General features: G+C 32.3%; 1 protein-coding gene across 1 annotated transcript; it reads right to left on the bottom strand.

Moving 5' to 3' along the window:
• Positions 1-13: 13 nt before the first annotated feature.
• On the bottom strand, positions 14-22,415 carry LOC114717854 (TMV resistance protein N-like). Its single transcript, XM_028903080.1, has 6 exons — positions 22,314-22,415; positions 21,555-22,228; positions 9,248-10,358; positions 8,676-8,948; positions 7,716-8,071; positions 14-467 (listed from the first exon to the last, which is right to left on the bottom strand). The coding sequence occupies exons 1-6, from the start codon at positions 22,413-22,415 to the stop codon at positions 14-16; spliced, it is 2,970 nt and encodes a 989-aa protein (XP_028758913.1).
• Between the last annotated feature and the right edge of the window lies 1 nt (position 22,416).

The raw sequence follows: 22,416 nt of genomic DNA, 5'->3' as shown, positions 1-22,416 counted from the left end.
AAATATTTAAAAATTACTTGGAATTGAGCACGACAAATCCTGTAATGCCCCCAGCTTCACGGAGATCTGTCCTCCACCTCGACACTTCATCCTCTATGGGTGAAATTTTATGTATAAGATCTCGAAATGCTTTTCCAAAACTAGAGACTTGATTTTGAACTTCAGATGGATCCACGCCATAGAACACAGGCAACACTACTCGACCTTGTGCTCTGTGAAGCTCCATGATTTCGGAGAGCTCGATGAGGCACCATCTAGACCCAGCATAATCTTTGGAGAAGATAATGATAAAAATTGTAGAACGTTCAATTCCAAATAGCAATTCAGTTGAGATACGCTTCCCCCTAAGAACGTCGGTATCATCTTTGAAGGCAACAATTCCAGCATTGGTTAAAGCGGAGAAGAGATGAGAAGTGAAAGATGCCCGGGTATCATCACCTCTGAAGCTCACGAACGCATCATGCCGGGTCCTATGAAATGATTACTTGCCAAAATGGAGTGAGTATTACTGTTAAATATAATAAATTATCATCCGACACCCATATTTTATTTTGACGCATTCAGCATTGTGATGTTAATATTTAATTGTTTTAATTACTTCTAGCATCATAATTCTATTTACGTATGGTTTAGAGTGCTAGATATACTATAAATAAAATTAATGTGTTAGACACATAAAAAATGACATTCTAGATGCACAGTAAATAAAATCAAGGTACTGATGCTACTTTGCCCGTCATAAATATAAAAACTATAGATTAGTGATTGCATATTTAATTTGAAGAAAAATACAACAAAACAAAATATTGTAAATAGTAATTAGTTTGTTTTTCCCCTAATATATCATAAATATTACCAAAATTCTAAATGATAAATGGACTAATTTTTGTTTGCTGGAGGGGCTAGTCCTCCACTCTCATATTGTTAGTGAAATTTGAACTCACAACTTCATAAATTATGAGCTAACTTTTAACTAACTGGACTAATTTTTATTTGCTAATGAGTTTAAATTTTAAAACTATATATTCATTTATATGCTTGTATATATTCATTTTTAATCATTAATTGATTGATATTAATGCATTCTTTTATAAAAATATAATAAAAAAGGAAAATTGCTTCCTAAATCAAATTCAAAAGTTATTTATTTTCAATAATCCTAAGTTCTTGGTTTATGAATAAATCTATTGTTGAATTACGAGTGTATACACACACACACACACACACTAAAATAATATAAATTTACAAATCAAACAATACTTACCACCATTTATCATTTAAAGGGGATAAATTTATAGGTGAAGGTCGGTAAAGGTTTTCAGGAATAACAAACTTAAATTTAGTTATTGGAATAATTTTTCCTTAAAAAATTATTTGTTCCAAATTAAAATTAAAACTAAAAGGGGGGTGACAAATTTGTAGGTTTAGATATTTATTATTTATTGGAGAAAACTTAATTTCTTAGCGCTCAAGTTTTCACTTGTTTCTAATTTGGCTGCAATTTAGTCTGTAAACTTTGATTCAATATAACTCAATTCTTTATTTTAATCATTTAAAATACTATGTTTTAGAAGACAAAATGATATATTTTATGAAATTTAGAGACTAAAATTTTAAATGATTAAAATTATATATTGAGTTGTAGTAGGTTAACATTTAGGTCGAGAGTCAAAATTATGGGGATTAAATTTCCATCAAATAAAAAATCTCAGGGATGAGACATAAATGAGTGGAAATGGCATAATCAAATAATTAATTTTCGTCTATTATTTCTTTTCGTGTGTGTTGTGTGTGTTTTTTTTTTTTTTTTGTGTTTTTTTTGGGGGGGGGGGGGGGGGGAGGAGTTCCAAGAAACACACCTTGGCAAAGCCTGATGCCTCGCTGTGAATTTCCCAGCTGCTTTGTTAACAGCGTAGTGCTCATCAGATACCCCCGCGGTTGAGGCAAAGATGCTGGCCGATCCATACAGTCCTTTTTTTGTCACCATCCACCCCCACTGCTTGGTACTAGTATGGAATGCTGGTGAAACAGATTTTCAACTGTCGTTTAAACAGCAAGCATGCGAAAGGAATTGTTTCAAATATGTTTATAAGTGCTTATATTAAGCAAACCAAACCAATCTTTGTGCCTCCAAATAATTAGACGCATCAGTTATACAATCATCAATTAATTGTTCAATTATTTTTAGAAATGATATTTCAATCATTTCTTACAGTTTCCCCTGTTAAAAGAAAAAAATAATATGCCATATAGAAATCAGTGATTCCTATACATTCAGTAGAATTCGTTATGACCGCGGCTTCTTCCCTTATTCTGAAGGAATACAAGAAGGCAAAAAAAAAAAAAAAAAAATCCATGCATTGAAATTACAACAGCTTCTTAAGACTCAACAAATGATGCGTCAAAGACTGGATTAGGAGCAAATCATAGAGATTAGAGCGGAAGTTACCTGTGTGTGAAGCTGGGGTGGATGAGAGAGATTAATCTTATTTATCAGAGTGATCAGAAGAACAAATAGGGGCCTTTGCTACTGCTAAATCTCACACCAATAAGAATTTTCACCAGAAATGACGTCCCGATGAAGGGTTTAGTCAAAGCGGAAGCAGATCCTCTCAGCGGCTTTTCCTCTCAGCGTCCCTCAGCGTCGCTGATCCTGTCCGTCCAATTGATCTTGGGATGTCAGAAAGAGACACATCATCAAGCTTTTAAAATTGCATCTCCACCGTCCATTGTATCATAATCTTGACCGTCCATTCAATTTCCCAACCAAACTCCCAGAGATCGGAGAAGGAAGTCGGAAATGCACAGCCCTCATCGTCATCCACCGGTCGTCACCGCCGTAACTGTTCAATCTTGGACAGATACCAAGTATTCTGTAAATCAGTCAGTCTTGGACACCGCTGGACACTGTCGTAGAGTGCCCATCGTTTCCATTCCCATGGCCTTGAATCAGTTACCAAGCATGAAATTTCCACACTAGTTGTTACATCTCATATGCCGCTTAAACTTGTCAAGCTCAAATATTTCATTTCTCAGAAGCTCAGCCATTCCCAAACTGTTCTGTGAAGAACGCATTAAAGGGAAGCTTGAAGACGGAGGACTAGGGAAAGAAATTTTCTCGACAAAAGCAAACGGAAGCTCCACTCTTAGATGGACAGGGATTTGGCAGAAATGAAGAATTGAAGGGGCGGTCAGGATTAGAACAATACCGACGATGGAGAAGCAATTTTAAAAGTTGGATGACGTGTCTTTTTTCTGATCGTTCAGATCGAATGGACGGACACGATTTAAAGCTTCTGAGGGATACTGAGAAAAATGATACTGAGAGAAACCGGACCCCCTCTGTTTCATTTCTGCTATTTTGCTCGTCGATTCTTCTCCAATCGCTGTCTAAACATGCCTTTCTTCTTTCATTTCTTTTTTTTTTTTTTTTACGGAAAAATCTAAGACCGTCCGGTTTACTAAAACCCCGTCCCGGGTTCCGGCTCAAGCGTCGCTTCTCACCGGTCTAATCCGGCTCAACCCAGAAACGATTCCTAGGAGCAGAACAAATCGCTGTTACGTCCGGCTGACGGTCCAACCAGCCGGATCGGATCACTTTTAAGATATATAAAAATCTGAAACCCCGATTCCTTCATCAGATTTTCAGAATAAGTTGTTATATATCTTGCCTTTTGCCCGAAAGAATAAAAGGACGAACAAAGATGCATCCATTGAAATTTAAACAGCGTCATGTCTAAGACTGAAAAAATGATGCATCAACGAGTGGATTAGGAGCAAATAAAACATAAAGCAAATTAAGCGTTCCGGGTTGGAGATTAGAGCGGAAGTTACCTGTGTGCGAAGCGGGGGTGGACGAGAGATTAATCTTATTTATCACAGTGATCAGAAGAGGAGGAAGAAGAAAGAGATATAAGAGGCTTTTGTTGCTTCTTAATCTCCCCTCTTAAGAATGTTCTCGAGTAATGACGGTGTGGTGAAGGCTTCGTGAAGGTAGCTACCCGGCCAGGCAAGGGAAGCTTCTTTTTAAAAGTTCTGGCAAGTTTGGAACAGGAGACAATGGAGAAGAACAAGGGGAAATGACAATTTGAGACAGAAAGCCAGAGATCGAGGCGAATCAGTGGCACGCGATGATTAAAAATATTCTAAAGTATCATCTGCACAACATTAAAGTCTGATTTTCTTAGAAAATTTAAATTTAGCAGAGAGGAAGTTGACAGACTGACAGTCTCGAGTTTTGTAAAATAATTAAAAAATTATGGCTTGGTGACATGAATATTTCCTTTTGAGCAGGAGGCCACAAGTTCTATCATGTTTGAAATCTCAGTTGTTATTACTTACTTCTTTAATTAATCCTGATCCCCTTTTTGCTTTCGAACAAGCAGGTAAACTTCTTACAGAGTTCTGAGAGACCAATGGTTAGCTTAACTTGGTTGCCTTTGTCTTTCTGGTGAGAAATTCGAATAGCTTTCTATTTGATGGAAGAACTTGTGTTACTGCTACTGATTTAATGCTGAAGGGGTTGCATTCAGTGATGCTCTTGAGTATGCTGTTAAAAATAATCTTTAGGATGTTCAATTTGAGTCTGATAATCGGATGCTCATTAATAATCAAAGAGAGCTACCTGATTGGAGATGTGTTGGTGTCCTTGATAGTAATATCCAAGAATCAAGGAAATCGGTTAGGAACCACGCCTGCGCTTGGATTCCAAGAGAGGCTAATGCGGCTGCTGATCTTGCAAAAGCTACATTGAAAGGGTCATGTCCATTTGATTGGGTTTGGGGACTGCCCCCTTTACTGAGAAAATTGCTTGACCGGGATGCTTGAAATGTGACTGCAGATACAGGATAGTTTGCTCTGCTTATGTTTGTTCTTTTGATTGTTTCCTATGGTTTGTTTGATTTTGTTACCTGCCCTTTTGGACTTTAGTTTGTTATCAATAAATTACTTTCCTGGGGGTAAAAAGATTTAAAGCAAATATAGTTAAAGAGGGAGGCATATGTCTTTGTTTCTTATTTAGAAAATGATGCTTTTTCTGATTCTAAGTATAAGGACATCTGACATGTTTTATAATATAACATGTTTTATCTATAATAATAATTTTTTTAATATAACATCCCTATCAACTATGAAAAATAAATAAATAATTTTAATTGATTTTCTTAATGGGCTGTCTTATAATTAAATACTAATTTTTACCGGAAATTACTATTTTACCCATTCCTGAATTTTTATTTTTTTGGCACCTGGGGACCTAGAAGCTACTTGCTTTTTAGGTTTTAGTTACCTAACCATAACGGCAGCCTCATTTTCCTGTAAAAAATGATTAATTATCCCAAGTAAATTAATTTTTTTTAATAAAAAACATCAGTATTTTGATATTTTCTTTGGCCTGAAAAAAAAAAGTCAGTATTGGATGTTAAATATCTGAATAAAAATTAAACAAGGAACAGCTTGAAATAATTAAAAAATTCTATTAAATGCGCACCAATGAAATAGATTCAAGAAAAATAGACTGAGAATAAAGACAAATGGCACACAAAATGGACAGCTTGAATTTTATAGTTTTCCGATTATACAAGTCATATAACTAACTTTGATTAAAAATACTAGTTATTTATAAAAAAAATAAAGATAATTTATCAAAATCAAATACAAAGATAGCATGAGCTTGTTCAAGAATAGATAATCTAAGAAACGCTATAAAACAAAAGATAAAAAAAGAGACAAAAATAAGAAAAGATAAACATATCAATGCTAGTTCTATCCAGCTACCCTGCACTCCTTATTATACTTCCTGAAGCTTAGGCTCTTCAAAATCATGGTTTTTGTCTTTTGTACGCTTTTCTCAAACTACTAAAACAGAAGTGTCAACCAAAAAAAAAAAAAAAAAGGGATAACCTTGAAACTGCCTAAAGAACAAGGTAATTTAAAAAACTAACAGTACATAACTCTTTTTCCCCCTTGAGACTAAAATTTTAATCAAATATGACTCTTAAAACTGGCGCAGAATAAAATAGTTTTAGGAAAGCTCCATCACTCTGAAACATTGCCCACAGGGATGTTTGTTCAATCTTGGAGTGGCTCCCTGCTTAATACCAATATATTATTCATATGTCCCCTGTGAATACGGATTGCCCAAGATAATCAGCAATCAAGATTATCATGGTAATCCTCTTCACCAAGAAAAACAGAGAAAGGAAAGCCAAATACATACACTAGTAATAGGATCTGAATAACCATTTCCATAGGGCATAGAAAATGAACCAGGCGAGCTTTTATTCATATAATCAGATGATGATGTGAATTTGGAGAATGTTAGAACTCTAGTTAGGAATCCTTTGTTTAATGAAAGGAAAGCAAGCCATCCTGTCACGTACCACTTCACCGTGCTTTAGAGCTGCCCCACTCATTCTATTCTCTCACGCTTAGGCTCCGACGGCTTGAAATCATGGTTTTTATCATCCCCATGCAATTCTCTACCTACAAAAACAGAGAAAAATTACGTGAAAAACTAAACAGCATGAATTATGAAATAAGTAAAAATGTTAACCTTGCTCAAATCCACCAAAAGAATAAGGTAGTTACAATTAACCATAATCTACTAGATTCTTTTTCCTAAAACTAAATTACAATCCAAACACTCAAAGCTGGTGCATAGTTTTAGAGAGCTAATTATACTTGATAATGGTGGATCCTCCATCAGTTCATCAAGTGACTCACCATATTTCAAGTAGGCTGTTGTTCTTTTCACAATAAACCCATTACCAAAAACTACAGTGATCTCCACTTGGTCATTAGAGTTTAGATTTGATATTATTTCCTTCCATTCTGCTTCTCCAAAGGAAGTCACTGTGTCTCGCCTATAGTGCAGTGTGGTCGTCTTTGTATAGTTTATGATCAACATGCTAATGAAAGAGTCAAACTCCACATTTCTCAAATCACCTGAGGGGTGATATTCACAGCAAAGAGTCATCCCTTTTAACTCACAGCTACCAACTAAAGGCACTTTAAATTTTACAGAAGCTCCTTCACCCTTGAAGCATTGCCAATACGGATATTTGTCACCCGAGAGGACACAATCATCACCACCATCTCTGACAGTCGACCCCTGCTTAATAACACAAGCAGAAGCTCTAATTCAAGCTATATAATTGTACAAGCTGGATGGTCATTTCCAATTTTATTAAGAAAATTACATAAAAAACGAATTGTAGATAGAGAAGGAGGAAACCTGTAAAATGCCTTCTGAAAGAGTATTAGTGACTTGGTCATTGTTTCCAATGTGAATTAGAAGATGTCTCAAACATTCGTTTGACCTTGAGATGTCAACTTGACTATGATGATCAGCCAACACAGAAGATTCAATCTCCAAGAATTTTGAAGTATTTGCTGTCTTTGCCGTGTCCCTGCTGCTTGTGGCATATAAGGAATTCAAGATTTTTACAGCAACTCGATTTAACTCAGCATCATTCTTTGATGTGCATTCCAATAAAAGGCTTTGGGGCTTTGGAAGGTTGTCATGAATCGATGAAGGACACGAGATACTACAATTCTTTTTACATGAGGAAATTGAAGATGGCATGCTAGCATATGCTGGAATAAGAGAAAGAGGATTGTTCATTGGAGACATCCTTGACCAAATGAGGGATGGAAACACATGACGTGCAAGCCCTTGGTAACCACAAACAGATATATAGCCAATGCTTTTTTATCTCGCCAAAGAAATGGGCACTTTAGTTATTGCTATGTCATCTGCGATTACAGTTGACAAAGAATCCATCTGCTCTATGTCCTCCTCTAACTTTTCGATCATCAAACAACCAGAAAGAATGAGAGTTTTTAAGCACTTCAATTTATAAATGCTTCTTGGCACACTACGAAGGCCAGTACAATCCTTCAAATTTATTAGATGAATTTTATCAAGATGGCCTATTGTATTATGTATCGTGGCCAAACTTGGACAATCTTTGAGGATCAACTTTTCAAGATTTGGTAGTTTTGAAAAATCAGGAGTAGACACCAGGTAAGGAGAGTGGCTAAGATTGAGGATTTTTAGATTCTCCAACAACTACAAGAAAACAACATTCAAAAGGCTATTAGAGAAACATCTTGGAAAAAGTAAAATAAATGAAAACAATATGTAAAATCATTCTTTTAGAACAATTATCTATCTTCCAAACAATTCAATTGAAATTTATGCGCACACATAATTTATCATGATGGTGGAATGTCTAGCAAGGAGAATAGAAGAAAATAAATGTTGAAGAAAACCCAGGAGCTCTATCGAAGAATAGTGTCAAAGCAAGACTCATCTAGAAGCTACTAGAAAAAGTCAGAAATGAAAAATATATATACTCCTCCGGTCCTTAATATAGGACCCAATTCTCAAGTTGATTTTGGTCCTAAATATAAGACCCCTTTTTTATATTTATCAATTTTCTCTAAATTACCCCTATGAATACTCCTTCAACCATAATCAAGTAAAAGAGGGAGAGGGGTATTAAGAAAGATGATTATGGTGTTTTAGGAAAAATGTGTCACTTTTCTTATAATTAACTAACTTACCTAACTTCCTTAATCTAATCAAATTAGTTAAATGGGTCTTATATTAAGGACCGGAGGAGTAGAAGTTATGAAGTGGAACAAAATCTAATAATAAATTTGGTACATACCTGGGGTTCCCTCCAGAGTCTCAGACTGCTATATTTTAATTCAATAGCGACTAAATTATTTTGAAGGAAGTTGGCAGGGATGTATTTCAAAGGAAATTTGTGCCAACAGAGCCATTTGAGATCTCTACTAATGTATTTATAGTCTCCATCAAGTTCCACATTAGCAAGACGCAGCAGTCTGAGTGCCTTCATCTTCTTAAATGCTTTGGTTAAAAAATAAACTTTACCATCTTGTGACAGATTCAAAGCTAGCCCCTCCACAGATTCTGTACCCTACAAATAAAGAGCATACAAAAATTTAAGTGCCTGCTTCTAATTTGTTCGCTGAAAAGCAAAATGTAAACCTATGTCACAAGCAAGTCTCTAGAACAAGTAACTAAAACAATTGGGTTTAAAAATGAGTAACTAGTGCCTTGGAGAAAATAAACGACAAATGCGCCTACTAACAAATTTCTTATGAGAAGTTTCAAAACTACAAGGTTAATATGCCCAATACATTATCTTCATCTGACTTCATGTTTCATTCTACGTTTTCTTACATGATGATACATATAGCCTGGAAAAGTTCTTACTATATGTTTTGATAACACATCGATCACATCCTTATGAAACCACAACCTGCTATGCTTTCCAAATTCTTTTGGTGACTTTTCACGGATTATTTCTCTTCCCATATCTCGTAACAAATCATGCATACCAAGCTTGTTCTTCTCATCAATGGTCACGAGGCTTCTCTCCACAAGGACACTAATTCCAATGTCCGCAAAAAATCCACTGGCATTCAATATCTGTGTGACATCATTCCTATCCATTCCAATAAAGAAGCAAGATATATCAAGGAATATTTCCCTCTCTGTATCATCATTTAAACCATCAAAGCTTATTTTTAGCTTCTTTTGTATATGACCATTTGGGATTTTTTTTAGTTTGTCCAGTACACTCTTCCACTCTGTCAATTCCCTATCAAACAAATAGCAGCCAAGAATTTCAAGAGCCAGTGGTAGTCCTCCAGAATAAGCAACTATATTTCTAGAAAGTTCAACAAATCCTTCTCCAGGACTCGGCTGCCTAAACGCATGCCAACTAAAAAGCTCAATAGATTCATTTTCGTCCATGTTCTTTACTCTATATACATGGTCCACATCCACATTAAGACATCTTAGTAAATGTTCATCTCTAGTTATGATAATTATTCTACTTCCTGGACCAAACCATTTAACACTTCCAGATAAAGCATTTAGTTGTTCCACCTTATCCACATCATCAAGCACTACAAGTGCTTGCTTTTGGCGAAGTCTTTCTTTTAGCATGTTTTTTCCTGATTCAATGCAAGGTATTATCATCTTTGTTGTTTTACAGATTTGTGAAAGAAGTTGCTGTTGTAAGTAAACTGGACCATGATCTTGCTCCCAGACCTCCCTAATATTTGAAAGAAAACTTCTGCTCTCAAAATTTCCACCAATTTCATTGTAAATGGCCTTGGCAATTACTGTTTTGCCTATACCACCCATCCCCCAGATCCCAAGGAGGAGAACATCATTTGGTGGATGACTTTTTGACATTTTGATCGAATCTTGCACGCGAGAGTTTACTCCTACAGGATGGTTAGCAACGAACAAGTCTTTCTTGTCCAATATTTCACAAACGTGCTCAACAATATTCTTGATATCCTCACTTTCATTCCTGCATTACAAACAAATACAACGGAAAATGAGCACTGATGGTTCATATAAATCCTTGATTACGTTGAGGTGAATAACGTAATGTATATTTCATAAACCACGCATTTAGGAGAATAGAGATGACAAAATTGGACCGCAACAGAACGGGCAATCAGATCCACAGAAGCTCTTCTGAACATTTAAACAAATGATTGAACTTAGGGAACTAGATAGCGCAATTTGCTCCATTCAGCAATAATCATAACTCACAGAAAATTTTCATTTTGCACAAGTCAACAATATTAAAGGATTCCCTCCAATCACTAGAGATAAAAATGAGAAGAGAGATGATGAGCCCCATACTAACATCCCCCCTATGAGGGCCAAAAAAAAAAAAACACATCTCTATTTGTTGTCACTTTCACCTCTTGTCATTGAAAGGGGTCCGAACCTTCGAACAATTGGCATGAAGTTTTTATTTGGCATATAATTGGATTCCTTCTATTTTCTATGGATGCAGTTGAAACAACAGATTAAATAGAATAAATAAAAAGCGAATGATCTTACAAGTATTAAAAACATAGAGTTTATCTCTATCATATATAGACGATATATGACTTCAAAAGTTTCAGTTACTCGTCAGAACTTCACCCGAACATATTGATTATACATATGTGAAAACCTAAACCCTAATCTTTGATAACGTATTGCTGTTATTTGTTAGATAAAATCTTCTCATGCACAATAATAAAAGTGATTTGCTGGCCCAAAAAAAAAAGAGTGATTAAACCAACTCAATTATCATAGCATCATCCTTCTGCATAGTTTTTTTCAGACTTGGAGGCGCTCGCGATTTAGCCCTTCGATTTTATTATGTATCAGCATTACAGCAATATATGCTTGGACATCTAAGGATCACCTTAGCTTCTAGGATTTAAGATATATTGGCCTAGGTTTAGATATATGCTTGGGCGTCTAAGGACCACTTACTTAGTTTCATGTTCTATGTAGAGACATATAAATATATATATCTATAGACACACACACACATATACACGTATACATAATATTATATATTGACAAAAAATATTATATATATTTATAAATTTTAGTTTTTCAGTTTGAAACTGTAATTTTTTTCATTAACGGAATCAATAACGGAACATCGAAATAATCGAAATGAAAAACTGAAAATGTCTTCGGTTTGGCTTCGTGATCAGATATGTTTCGGTTTTGCTTTCCCTTGCCCAAGACGTAAGCGCTAGTTCTTTAATTTTATATAAAATTTTAATTTAGTTCAAGAACTAAGTTACGATCGAGTATTGTTTTTTCAATTTAGTACATCGCTATTAAACAAGCTTAAATTTAAATTCTTAAACTACATATTCATTTTAATTTATATGTTTATTACATTCATTTGAAATCATTAATTGATATTAAGAGAAGAAAAGGAAAAATATTTCCTAAATTAAATTGAAAAATTAATTATTTTCACTAATTCCCACATCACTGTTTGCATAAATTTATTTATCAAATTCATGTTAAGACTTAAGATAACGTAAATTTATGGGTCGTTGGCAAACCAAAAAGAAGCGTAAATTAATAACTTGATCAATATTTATCATTTAAATAGAATGAATTAAATAAATGTAAGTATTTATCATTAAGGTTTTTAAAAATAATGTACAACTAAATTTGCATCTTGGAATAGTTTTTCTTTAAAAAAGTATCGTTTTTGCAAATAAAAATTAAAAGAATAATGACAACATCTTAGGTGTAAATGTTTATTAGTAGACTAAAATATAAATTTGATCATCTATCTTTAAAAAAATATATTTTTAGTCTTTTAATCATAAAACTATTAATTTTAAATGATGAGTTTTTTGTAACTCAAGATTACTTTGAAAATTAAACTTAATATGTTAGTATTTGAAAATGTTTTATCAATCTTCAATATATCAATATCATTACTTTTTGTCAATGGTGTTAGGTTTAAAAAACTAAATATATACTTTTAAAATTAAAAAATCAAATTGAAATCTTATTTGAAATTAAAAAAACTAAAAAAATACTTTAATCTTATTAATTTATTTATCGGAGGGAAGATAAAAGCACTACCTCCGCAGGTGCCGCATGATGTACCCCTGCACGAAGCGATCGCGGGGCGTGAGCGGCACGGGCTGCAAGTGCGGCCCCTGCCCCGGCAGTCCCTATTCGAACTCAGGATTGCGGAGGATGTGGCCTTTCCTCCTCACGGCTAGTCGATCCTTACGGTCCATTTTTTATCTTTAGCCCTGCAAACATCAATTATTTTGAAAATAGATATTTCAATAATTTCTTATTTTTTTATGTTCTTTTACTTAATTTTAAAAAATGAAAAGAGCACATCACTATTTTGCCTTGTTAAAAAAAAAAAGTTAAAGAGTAAATTTGTCCCCAATATTTTGGCTCAAGGCTGAAAATTTATTAGTATAAATTTGTTCTAAAAATTTAAAATCATAACAGTATTAACCTCTATAAAAAAAATAGTAATAATTAATATCAATATTTTAACATGAACACTAGTCTTGTAATAACAGAGACAAAATTAATACGATTTTAAACTTCATAAGTAAATTTATATAAAATATAAGACTTTTGAATGCTTAGCGCTCTAAAATAAAAACCACGGCGCTCAAATTTACATCTTACCCCCAAAAATAAAAATAATGTCATAGAGAAATCAGTAATTCCTCGATCAATTCTCAGAATAATTGGTTATATGTGTCTTCTCCTTTTTCCAGAAAGAAATGCATGCGTTGAAATTAAAATAGCACAATCTTAAAAAGACTAAAGAAGAGACGACGCAAATCAAACATAAAGATGAAAGCAAGAGATTAGAGCGGAAGTTACCTCTGTATGAAGCTGGGAAGGATAAGAGATTAACTTATTTACCAGAGTGATCGGAGGAAGAAGAAAGAGATATGAGAGGCTTTGGCTTCTTCTAAATCTCACCCCTTCAGAATTTTCTCCAGATATGTTTGAAATGATGAAGGCTTAGAGAAAGCAGCTGCGTGGCCAGGAAAGTAAAGCTTTTTCTTTTTAATAAAAGTCTCGCGAGGTTGAAAAAGGAGACAAAGGCGCTGGTCAAAAGGGAAGGAAATTTTAAAAAGATAATAATAATAATAGAGGAGGCAACGGAAGAACGAGGGGAAATGGCGTTTTGGGACGAAAAGGGGCGCGTGGCGAATCAGTGATGCTTAATGATACAAATAGTTTTAAAAATACTGTTCACACTAATCTAGTATTATCTCATATCCTTAATATGAGAACTGATTAATTAGTTTGAGTAGATTAAAAAATTTGTTAAGTTAATTATTTGTTATAATTTGGTATTGTCTTTCCTAAAACAATCTTTCTAATCCTGTATTAGCTAAAACTATAATTTAATTAAACATTTAACATATGTAACTACTAAGGATTATTTTGAAAAAAAATAAATACATATAAGACACAAAGTAAACTAGGACTAAATATTTGAACTAGTTGGTTAATTTAAAAATATTAAAAAATTGGAAAATATTAAAAAATTAGTTAAATTAGTTATTTATAATTTGTTACTTTTGTATATTAGTTAGAACTAAAATTTGATAAAACCTTTAATATTTACAACTGATACAAAGACAATCTTAAAAAAATAGATAAATATAAGAGATAAAATAGATTGGAATCTTATATTTAAAATAAAATAAAATTTTAAACTAGTTTTTATATTAAAGATTGGAGGTGTTTTTTATTTTAACAAAGGTATCAAACGTGGGAGATAAAGCAGAAAACATTATGAAATTAAGGAGAATAATTTTAACAAAAATATTAGATGAGGGAAATAATAAGGAATATATTGAAATTATCATACATTTATTGAAAAGAGTAAGGTCTGCTTCTTATGTGAAGGAGAGTATGTGCTTTAATGGAATTGAAGATGAGATGGTTGCAGCCAGCTACCGCCTGACAGGTGCTGATAAAATAGGCCCCATCTCTTTTTTCTTCTCATTCACGCGGAGAGAGGAAAGAAATTTGACGCATCATTTTGGCCTCTCAAGTCTTTAGATGAAATCTCAAGGAAATTGCCTAGATAGCCGAAACGGTACGCCGTTTATTCCGCTTTTATGCTATCCATCAATGCACATATAATAAATGTTTCTCATGGCTCCAATTGACCATAATGTCGTTTCCTACTTCTTCATTCTCTGATTTGGAATTCAATAATTCTGAGTATTATCACGTCTTCTTAACTAGCAGCAATCCCAAAGACTGTGAGAAAACCTTCAAAAAGCTAGACACAGTCTGAAGCTATTTTAATGGTGTGCTTAAAATACAGGTTTTTGAATATGATTAAAAGCTTATCTCTCCAAATTCATATATAATCTTTTAAGCTTATTTAAAAGCTTACTTTATGTTTTAAAAACCTAAAATTCATTCTCACCTACAACATAAAAGATAAGGGGGAAGGAATATCTAGTAACAACAATTGCTTGAGTAAGTAGGAGTAAGAAAAATCAATTGCCTGTTGACTCAAAATTTTCTGCAATCAATTTAGTATAACAAAAAGCATTAAAACTGGATTTTACCTTTTAATTTTTGCCCCTCATAAACTAAGACAAGCTCCTCTTACTGATGTTATAATATTTCATTTTGGTATTATTAAAATAAATATACGGCAATTATTACGTTTTAGCAAGAGATTTGAACATGTTTATGTGAAGTATGAATTACATATTTGTTTTCTTCCCGTTTAGTAAAGTTGGCATTTTTACGTAGCTCCATAGAATAGAGAAGATATCTCATTTTAGAATACTCCTTCTAGTTCTAAATATAAAACCCATTTTATAGTGCAATTTACACTACAAAATGAGTTTTATATTTAGGACCGGATGAGTATAAATTATCCCACCTTCAAATCTATAACATGTTCAAATAAATAACTAATTATAAAACAAAATATATGATGATAATGTTTTATTTTTCTTCATCTTTATTTAAACTGGATATTGATATTAATAAGGTATTCTCCTTATTCTTATTTAAATACACAAATACATACTGACGATTATTATTATAAATAAATTAATACATATAATATTTATTTAATTAACTACCGCATTAAATTTTTATTAAAAAATATAATGTATGATTATAATTAATTATTTACAAAATAATTATTTTGATTTAACTCTATAAGTCTATAAGCATATAAGGTAACAGTTTTTAGATTGAATACACACACACATATATAAAATCAATAACGCGCACATACGAACTGGAAAAGCCAAAGAAAGAAGGCGGCGGGCCTGCGTGAAGTTGACTAGAGTGGAGGGGGTAGCGTGAGGAGGGGAGCAAAGTTAAAAAAATATCTTCAGTTAACTTTCAATATTAACTTTCAATAAATTATTAACTTTCAATAAATTTTAAAAAAATTAATTAAATGAATTATTTATAATAAAAATGAGTTAATTTTTGTAAAATATCTTTTTAATTATGACTATCTTGGAATGAAAATTCTCTTGATATATGTTATTAATAATATTATAGATAATAAATTACAAATTTGATAGACAAAGTAGATTAGAGCCTTATAGTTATTATTACTACTTTGATAAAAATTTTCATAGTATAATATTTTGGTTTTTTTTACTGTTTATAAGTTTTTGCTCAAAAAGCGGATCTTCACTAGCTTGTTTCTTCTAAGACGCTAATGGCTCTCCCTAAAAATGTTATTAATGAGTAGGATTGAAGTTTTTTTATCGTTTTCTTTCTTAGTTTTTTCATATAAGAATTAGTTTTTTCATAACAAAGTATACATTTAGTCCTTTAACTTTATATAAAGTTTCAGTTTAGTCCTTTAACTTTAAAAAATATGCTTTTAGTCCTTTAATTCTAAAATTATTAGTCTTAAATGATAATTTTTTATAACAATCATGATTACTTTGGAAATTAAACTTAATATATTAGCATTTGGTAATATTTTATCAGCATTAAAAAGCTCAATATCGTTATTTTTTGTTAATGATTACAGGATTAAAAGACTAAAAATTTATTTTTTTAAAATTAAAGGACTAAAACCTTGTGTAAAAAATAAAGTACTAAAAGTATGGTTTAGCCTTTTTTTTTTATTAAGCGAACTCATTTGATTGGATAAAATACAAAAAGAAGCTTACTTTTCCTAGAATGAAAAATAGTGAGATTAAAAGCTTGTTTAGTTTCTTGTTTTGAAAACAATTTTTTGTTTTTAAAAGACGAAAAACAAAAAAACTTATTTACAATTTGTTTTTAGTTGATTGTTTTAAAAAACAAAAAGACAATAATTATGTTTTTAAAACTAAAAAACCAAAACAACTTTTATATGTTTTCTTGTTTTTGTTTTTGTGTTTTTTATTTTTTTTGTTTTGAAAAATTGGAAAAATCTTCTTCTCTTCTCTTTTATTACTTACTACTTATTATTACCGGTGATAACTATCATTTGTCAAAGTGTAATTTTTATATTTTTTTCAAATGTGATTTTTTAAAAATTATTTTCCAAACTTATTTTTTTGTTTCTAAAACTTGTTCTTAAAAACAATTTTATAAAATTATTTTGAGAATAAGAAAACAAAGAACAAAAACAAACAACACTCCTAAGATACTCTAGCCATTGGGCTTTTTTTCTGTGAAAAAGTTCTAGTCACTTTGAATGGTACAAACGTAAAAACATTTTATTTTATTTTATTTTATTTGAAAATAAACAACAGTAGAATTTCCCCTTGCGTACTATTAATAATGAATTTCTCTGCAATGCCAAGCATTGGTTACTTCATAAAATATATGAGTGCATTTGAAGTATTGTTGCCTTTAATTGAGGAAGTATTGATAAGAGCAGTTTGAGAAGAAAATTAATAAATATAAAAAATATTAAATCATGTAGTAGCAGTGGCAGAAGCAGCAAGAAGATAAACTTTTCCAAAAAAAAAAAGAACTTAAATGTGTACGGAGGGCCAATATTTCTTTTACGCACATTATACCTTTTCGTGTTATTTTGTTTTTTGGGACTGAACAACTCTTCGTCGTTTTAATCTAACATTACATCGCAAACTGACAGGAGCAAAATCAGTAGCCGCCTGGCAAACATGGATCTTTCCATGCTGCATAATAAGTCGTTTCATGATCTGCCATGCCATAATCTAGTAGGGTTATCACTTCCTGTGGGGGAATTGCTTGAAATTGTGAGTTGGAGATACATTTGGTGGGATGATACGATCATATTCGAAATGTGGGGAGATGAAGGTATTGGCAAAACTACGATTGCCAAAGCTATTTATAATAAAATTGTTCTTTAAAAGATGAACAAATTTTTGAAGTACTCCGCGGAAGAAAAGTCTTAGTGGTACTTGATGATGCATATAATGGGCGTAAACTTGAGAAATTATTGGGACATGTGAAATGGTGTGGTAAAAGGAGCTTGATATCCCTTACAAGAGGGGCAAAGTATGTCAGTGGCATTATCTACAATTTTTCTGTTGACATAATAGCATATGAAATGAAAAGGTTAAAAAATGAGGAGTCTCTTAAGTATTTTTGCTTGCGCGCATTTGAGAAATCTACTCCAATAAATGAGTTTTGGGATTTTTCAGAGCGAGTCATCAAATACTATGAAGGACTACCATTGACTTGGCTCTCTTTTGCATAATAGGACAAAAAATGATTAGAAAAATATGATAAATGACATGGCAGCAATTCCCCGTCGTCTAATACGCAAGAAACTCAAAATCAATTGTCTCGATTTTTTAGTTTTTAAACATAAATTTCTATTTTTGTATGTTTAAAAACACTTAACTAAATGTAAATCGTCAAACAATTGTTTTTTGTTTTTAAAAAAACCATTTTCAAAAAAAAAAAAACAAGCCCTTGGTTTTTCTTCTCATCCCCTCCTCCCTCTCTCCTCTAAAATTGAGAACTTTTGCTTTTGGAGGCTATGGACATGCATTGAATGTCTGAAATTATAAATAAGATTGACTCTGTAGCTTCCCACTTACATGAAAGTATCCATGTCATTGTCATTAAACTACGAGATTTTTTTGCAAAAAAAAGTATAGTTTTTTTGTTGTTGCAAGGGGCGAGATCGAACCCGCACGCACACACCCCTCACAGGCACGCATACCACTAGGCCAAACGGCCGGTGGTAAAAAAAAAGTATAATTTCAATAAAAATTGACAAAAAAGTCTTATCTTTTTTTTTAAAAAAAAATATTTCTGGAATTCAAAAATGTAGCTTACTGAAATTAACACCTCCGAGGCCTCACCTCCCCTTATTGACTTGACTACATTATATAAGTTGTTTAGAACAGTTTATAAATAGCTTATAAGTAGTTTTTTAATAGTGATTTATAAAATACGAGATAAGTATGTCTCTCGTTTTATGTAAAACTTGCTTATAGAGAATTTTTATCATGATCCCAAAGAGGCACTATAACATTATAATAATGAGTAAGTGCTTTTATGGAATTGAAGGAAAGAATTATTGTAACGAGCCACGCTGAAGTCAAGTGCCTAGGCAGGATTCAACGTTCATAAGCAAGTGGCCAAAAATGAACTATCATAGCGATCTCATGATTCCCTAATAAGAGAGATAAATGTCTAATGGGTCTTTTTCACCAAAATTTGTCTTTTTTAATTTTTCTTGTCATTGTCCCCTCCAGAATGACTTGCGCATTGACGCGAAAAGAGGGAAGAAATTTCGCACATCATTTTGGTCTGTAAGTCAGAAATGGAGCTTCAAGGAAATTGCATATTTGCTAGTGACCTTTTAGCCTACACAGTAAATACTATATTTAATCTTTAATATAAGAACTCGTTTGATTTTTATTTTAATATTAAATATAAGATCTCAATCCACTTTGTTTTTTTATGTAAAAAAAATTCACTTTATTTTTCATATTTATCTATTTTTTAAGATGATCTTTGTAATAATGATAATTCTAGTCAATATACTTAATTAACAAGGATATTCTAGAAAAGACAACACCTATTTATTACAAATAACTAACTTAACTAATTTTCTTAATCTACTCAAATTGATTAACTAACTTTTATATTAAAGACCGGAAATAAAATGAAGCTGTGAGTTCTACCTGCCTATAATCAAGCTGTTAGAGAACAGAGATGAAAATTCAGATCACAACGGAACATTCAACCACGTCCACATAATACTTGTGACCATTTAAACAAACAGCTGAACTTAAAGGAACTAGATGGCACAATTTGCTTCATGATTATAACCGGCAGAAAATTTTCATTTTGCACAAATTCAACAAAGTGAAAGGATGATGCCCCTAAATTTTGAGCCAGCTGCATAACCCCCTCCTTGAACTTTAGGAGATCAAATTTAAATTTTAAAATGTTAAAGGAGTTATATGAAAATAGTTTTAAGTTTGGGTGTTTTAGAAAATTATTAAATTATATAGGATGCTGTATAAGATGTCATCTATCTTCCATTAATTTGGTGTGGCAATTTTTTTTCAAAAAAATAATGGTAACTTAATAGTAAAGGATTCGTAATAAAATTCAAGAAGAGTTAAATTTAAACTTTAAAATGTTAAAGAGATTATGTACCACCTAACTCAGTTTAAAAAGATTTTGTATAATTTAGTCTTTAAGATATGAATATATGGGTTTTTTTTTGGTCAAAATGAATATACGGGTTTATTTTAGTCATTTTTGAGCAGGAAAATAATTAAGGACGTAGTAAGGGACAATGTTGCCAACCCCAAAAAGAGGAAAACTTCAGTTAAGTCCCACGATATGAACTTAATTAATGGAAAGTTTCAAAACATTCTGAACTTCAAATCAATCTTTCTGGGCTCTTTTACCGAAATACGATAAACAGTAAAACTTTTTACCGAAATGCTACACTTTTCAAACTATTTACCAATATGCTATACTTAAAATCGTTCTTGGCAAGAACGATTTTCAAATTACACACAAGTCGTTCTTGGCGTGAACGATTTCAGAAATCGTTCTTGCCAAGAACGATTTCACTTTTAGATTTAAAATTTCAGAAATCGTTCTTCGTGTGAACGATTTCACTTTTAAATTTTTTTTTAAATCTAAAAGTGAAATCGTTCTTGGCGTGAACGATTTCAGAAATCGTTCACGCCAAGAACGATTTCACCCTTGCATGCAAAAATAAAAATCCCTGATGATACTCCCGCAAGGCTACAACATACTCCTCTGGTCCTATTTATAGGACAGAGAGAGAAGGTATTTTTTGGTCCTATTCATAGGGCACTAAGAGAAATTTTTTATATGGATGTACAATTTTACCCCTCATTTATTATTGTGTTGACTTTATTTATATGAGGTATAATGTATATTAAATAGGGATAAAGTTGAAAATTCATTAAATTTTAAATGAGAGTTAATGAAGTTTAAGGTTTTTCTTGGTCTGTGTGAAACATGTTGGAAGTGCCTTATAAATAGGACCAGAGGAGTATATAGTAAATTTTACTTCATCTAACTTATATTTTATTAAAATTTGAAAACCCCAGTTTTTTTTTAATTTTTTTTTCAAATAGAGCTTGATGAAATTTTCTATCATTTCCTCTTCTTTTTATCTATCTCATACCAAACAGTACGTAACAAAAAAGGTTATGTTTTGATTGTAAATTTTTAATTGTAGCAATTAAGTTGTAAGACTAAATTATTATTATTATTATTTTGGTCATAGACATAAAAGGGCCATGCTCAATACTTGATTTCTTGTCAAACCGAACAAATACCACACGACAGGATTTTTTACCAAAATACTACAAACTGTAAAATTATACATTAATATGCTGCACTTTTAAAAGTATTTACTAATATATTACACTTAAAATAGGTCTTCAGGTGAATAATTTTTAAAGTCATTTATCTGGTGAACGACTTCTTCATAATCTGTCCTTGATGTGCATGAGGTGAATGAAAATCGTTCTTCTGGTGAACAACTTCAAAACTTCATCTGCTGTTGAATGACTTCTCCCCTTCTCTCCTGATTAAAATGATTAGTATAATGATTTATCAATCATTTGAATGACAAAATCATGACTATATAATGAGAGAAAAATGTTAAAATGATGTTAAAACTAATTGTGAAATAAGTATAAGATTAAAAATAAAAAGTAATAAATAAAGTTTAAGTTTATAAAGAAAAAATTATCCACCTCACTGATAGTGACTTCCAGTACCACATCTTGGCCTTCTTCTCATACGTTGTGGGCGTTGTTGTTGTATGTCAATTTCTTGAGCTTCAAATGTCTCATTTGTTTGTGTAGTTGGCGTGTTCAAATCAAACCAGGGTGATTCATTTAAATGTATAGATTGTCGAGGAGTGACAAATGCTTCATTTGATGGTCCACCATGTTCAAAAGTAGAAGCATTGTATTCAGCTGAAAATAATGCAGGATTATCTAATAAAGTCATGAATGGTTGAAATTGAGAAGGATTGGCTGAGTTGGAAGGGGATGATGATGAGGGTGCCATGTAATGAGACTCAAGTTGTGTAGGATCGATAGAGATGAAGGGGGATGATGGTGACAGTGATATGTCAGAAGCCTGAGTAAAAATTGGAGGTTCCTGTTCCCTTGCATTTTCGTTTTCAATTATAGGTTGGGTAGACAAGTAACCACCTCGTCGCTTGCTTGGTCTATCACGAGGAATTTGTGGCCGAGGCAACTCAATTGTTGGTGGAGCAGGCTGAGGGTTTACATTAAAACGTTGTTCTCTAAGTGCAAGTAAAATGTTACGCTGGTCGTGAGCAACCCTATCTCGATAATCAACACAACTAGGGCATGTTGAACGAGAATTAATTGAAAGCCTGTATAGCTCCTCTGCTATGTCAGACTGAAAAAAAATAATAAGATATAAGATAATAAAACTTTTTGTGTAAAATAAAATAATATTAATGGTGAAAAAATAAAAAACTTACCGCACGACCTGTATCACTACTGATACGTTGAATCCATCGTCTTGTATGTCTCCAATACCATTGCATGTACTGAGATATTCGATCAAGTTCATCAAATGCCATA

The sequence above is a fragment of the Neltuma alba genome, unplaced genomic scaffold (assembly GCF_004799145.2).
Source record: "Neltuma alba isolate B1F8T4 unplaced genomic scaffold, ASM479914v2 tig00011778_pilon, whole genome shotgun sequence".
Taxonomy (NCBI): domain Eukaryota; kingdom Viridiplantae; phylum Streptophyta; class Magnoliopsida; order Fabales; family Fabaceae; genus Neltuma; species Neltuma alba.
This window is presented reverse-complemented; position numbering and strand designations above follow the sequence as displayed.